Raw genomic sequence first — 3173 nt, 5'->3', positions numbered from 1 at the left:
ATAGAAAGATTATTGTGGTCAGCGGATGGTTTGTGCTTTGTTAACATGTCTTACACTGTGCCTTCAAAAACTTTAAAGCTATAATGGGACCCGTGGTGTATGGAGATAAAAACGTCTCATTCTAAGGTAATAAAAACAATACAGTTCAGTTCATTATGTAAGATATTTATATGCCACTGATAATAAAGTTATGTATATTATATTGCATTTCTGTCTAGGCCTGCTTGGTTATGGGAAAATCATAGTCCCGATTATTTTGGTAAAAATCACAATTATTTAACGCAATTACTTAATGACTTTAAAAACATGCACGTACAGACACATTGTCTCACCTTGTCTTTAGCAAATCAAAACATTTTATTTTTCTAAAAGGTTTTTGTTTCAGAGATCAGTTTATAGTTTAGCCACTAGCCAGATTGATAAATAAATACAGACCAGAAGTTCAGTTCAGGCTCGTAACTGCGACAATGCATGTGCGTCTGATGAAATTGTCTATAACCTCAAAAACCTTTTTTATTTTAATCTCTACACATGGACCTACATATCATTATAATAGTTCATTCATTAAATGTAAATGTATACTTTTGACAGTACACTGTGGTTCAAGGGTTAACTTTATGTGTTATCCAACACCTAGTCCATTACTTTTCAGGCTTTTCTTTAGAATCTTCTGGGCTTCACCAAATAGCAAGGTAAGGTTTTTAATGAAATGTAGATTTAAGTTGTTTTTTTATTAAACATTTTAAATAATACATTTTTGTGTGGAGGGGTCATGCTTCTTTAAAGACAAACTGATGCTTTAGGTTTTTTCTCATGCTCCAAACTGTCTTTATGTTTTCTCAACGTTGTGTCTTTTCCAATTCATGACCCCACTTGGTGCTGTACTTTGAAGTAATTATTTTGTTTTAGTGGCTAAGCAATTCTACATTTTTCATCTAAATTTCTTTGTCTGCTGTGTAAAAAATTTCTATCAGTATTTTTCAGAATTGGTCAGTCATCTACTACGCTTTATCACATCAGATTTTAAGCACCTTAAATGCATTTTTCTGATGAGACCTGAACTACATTGCAAAAATTACTTTTTTATTCAGAATTTTTATCTTGTTTTAAGTACAAATATCTAATAATTCTTAAATAAATGCATTTTCTTAATGAGCAAAATTTCTTAAGAAATAAATATTCAATGTAAATACATTTGTGCATAAAACAAGCAACAAAAATCTGCCAATGGGGTTAGAACTTTTTTCTTAAACATTTAATTCATAATAAATTCAAGAAAAAAATCAAGAAATTATTTGCTCATCAAAAAAATGTATCTTGATTTTTAAGAATTTAGATATTTGTACTAAAAATTATAGAAAAATATTAAGAAAAATAAGTCATCTTTGGCAGTGTAGTTGACAAATATGTATGGCTGCATGTCAGTGACTCAAAAAGTAAATTTAAATGATGTTTACTTTAGTTAAATGCATTAGTTAAAATGAAGTAATAATAATATAGTGCTTCATCATTTATTAATCTTTGTTAATGTTTGTTAAGGCCAAAAAAGTTATTCATGTTAGTTCATGGTGTATAAAATAAGGTTATCATATGTGTTACCATGTTTACATAATTTTGTACAATATATTTTTCATGTACACATATAATCTTTTAGTATAAATATTAAACAGTCTTGGCTTGCTGTCTGCTATGAAGGGGGTTAGGGATGATGGATGATACTGAAAAACAAGTACACCATAAAAAGAGCAAGAATTGTAACCAACAAGCCCCCATTTTCCTATACAGATTTACCGTTAAAAATGATGCAAAAAACTCCTAAATTTAAACTGCATTGTCTCCTATAGAAGTCAAATGGATCTGAGCGAGTACTTCAACAGGATTGGGTTTAAGGGCCAATATGACAAAGCCGACCGTGACACTTTATTCACCATTCACAAGCTGCATGTTTTGAATATTCCATTTGAAAACCTCAGCATCCACTGTGGGGAGAAGAACACTATGGATCTGTCAATCATCTACAATAAAATTGTGAAGAGCAATCGAGGCGGCTGGTGTTGTGAAAACAACCTCTTGTTCTCCTGGGTCCTACGAGAGATGGGTTACAAATACACAACACTTGGCTCCAAGGTGTTCAGCAAGTTCAAAAATGATTTCTATCCTGTAGATACTCATCTAATTAATCTGGTGGAGATTGATGGAAAACCTTACATTGCTGATGTGAGCTACGGTGTGTCGTGTCAGATGTGGTACCCTTTGGAGATGATTTCAGGTAAAGACCAGCCACAGCCTCCTGGTGTTTTCCGTCTCCTTAATGATGGGATGATGTGGGTGCTTGAGAAGTCTGGAAGAAAGCAGCTTGTCAAAGATAAAGCCTTTGCTAATTCTACACTTATTGACCACCGCCTGACGAAAACGATGTATCGCTTCACATTGACACCACGTGGGGCGGATCACTTCCTGGAGACATCAGAGTGCTTGCAGACGAGTGCAGACTCTCGGTTTGTACTCAAATCCATTTGTTCCCTGCAGACACCTACAGGCTTTAGAGCTCTGATTGGCTGGACTTTCAGTGAAATCACATTCAACCCACAGGAGGACTTTGACTTGGTGGATATGAAGGAAATTCCAGACTGTGAGATAGAAGCTTTGCTGAGGGAAAAGTTTAATGTGGTGTTAGTTAACAAGTTCACACCTAAAAACAACAAAGCTAATTATTGCATGTAGTAGATACAACATATGTTCTATGAGGGTATGAGCATGGCGGCTGGTCAGTAGGGGACCTGACGTGCTGCCCCCTTAAAGTTGGCCAGAGAAAACAACTACTTTAACATGTTACCAAAAAGTTACATATAATACAAAATAAAATCATTTAGCTGTACTAGTTCACTGTTAGTCAAGTTATAATGTATAAAAAAAAATTAAAAATCAAAACTGAGTTGTGTGTGTGTCATGTTTGTGTGTCTGGGGCGCACCCCAATGAGTGTCTATGTAGGTCAGTTAAAAGGGTAAAAACATGTGACCTGAGGCTGAGCTCTGATTGGCTGGTTTCGGATCCGCCCTGAGACGCAGGATTCTGCGCCCCAAACCCTCCCATTTATGTTGTAAGTGAATCAATATTGTTTTTTATGTCTCTGACCTCATGTGATTGGATCGTTCTCAGAGTCTCATAATCT

General features: G+C 34.9%; 1 protein-coding gene across 1 annotated transcript; it reads left to right on the top strand.

The window, feature by feature from the left end:
* Nucleotides 1-1851: 1851 nt before the first annotated feature.
* On the top strand, nucleotides 1852-2724 carry LOC135732888 (arylamine N-acetyltransferase, pineal gland isozyme NAT-10). Its single transcript, XM_065251261.2, has one exon. The coding sequence runs from the start codon at nucleotides 1852-1854 to the stop codon at nucleotides 2722-2724; it is 873 nt and encodes a 290-aa protein (XP_065107333.2).
* Nucleotides 2725-3173: the final 449 nt, after the last annotated feature.

The sequence above is a fragment of the Paramisgurnus dabryanus genome, chromosome 9 (genome assembly GCF_030506205.2).
Source record: "Paramisgurnus dabryanus chromosome 9, PD_genome_1.1, whole genome shotgun sequence".
Taxonomy (NCBI): domain Eukaryota; kingdom Metazoa; phylum Chordata; class Actinopteri; order Cypriniformes; family Cobitidae; genus Paramisgurnus; species Paramisgurnus dabryanus.
This window is presented reverse-complemented; position numbering and strand designations above follow the sequence as displayed.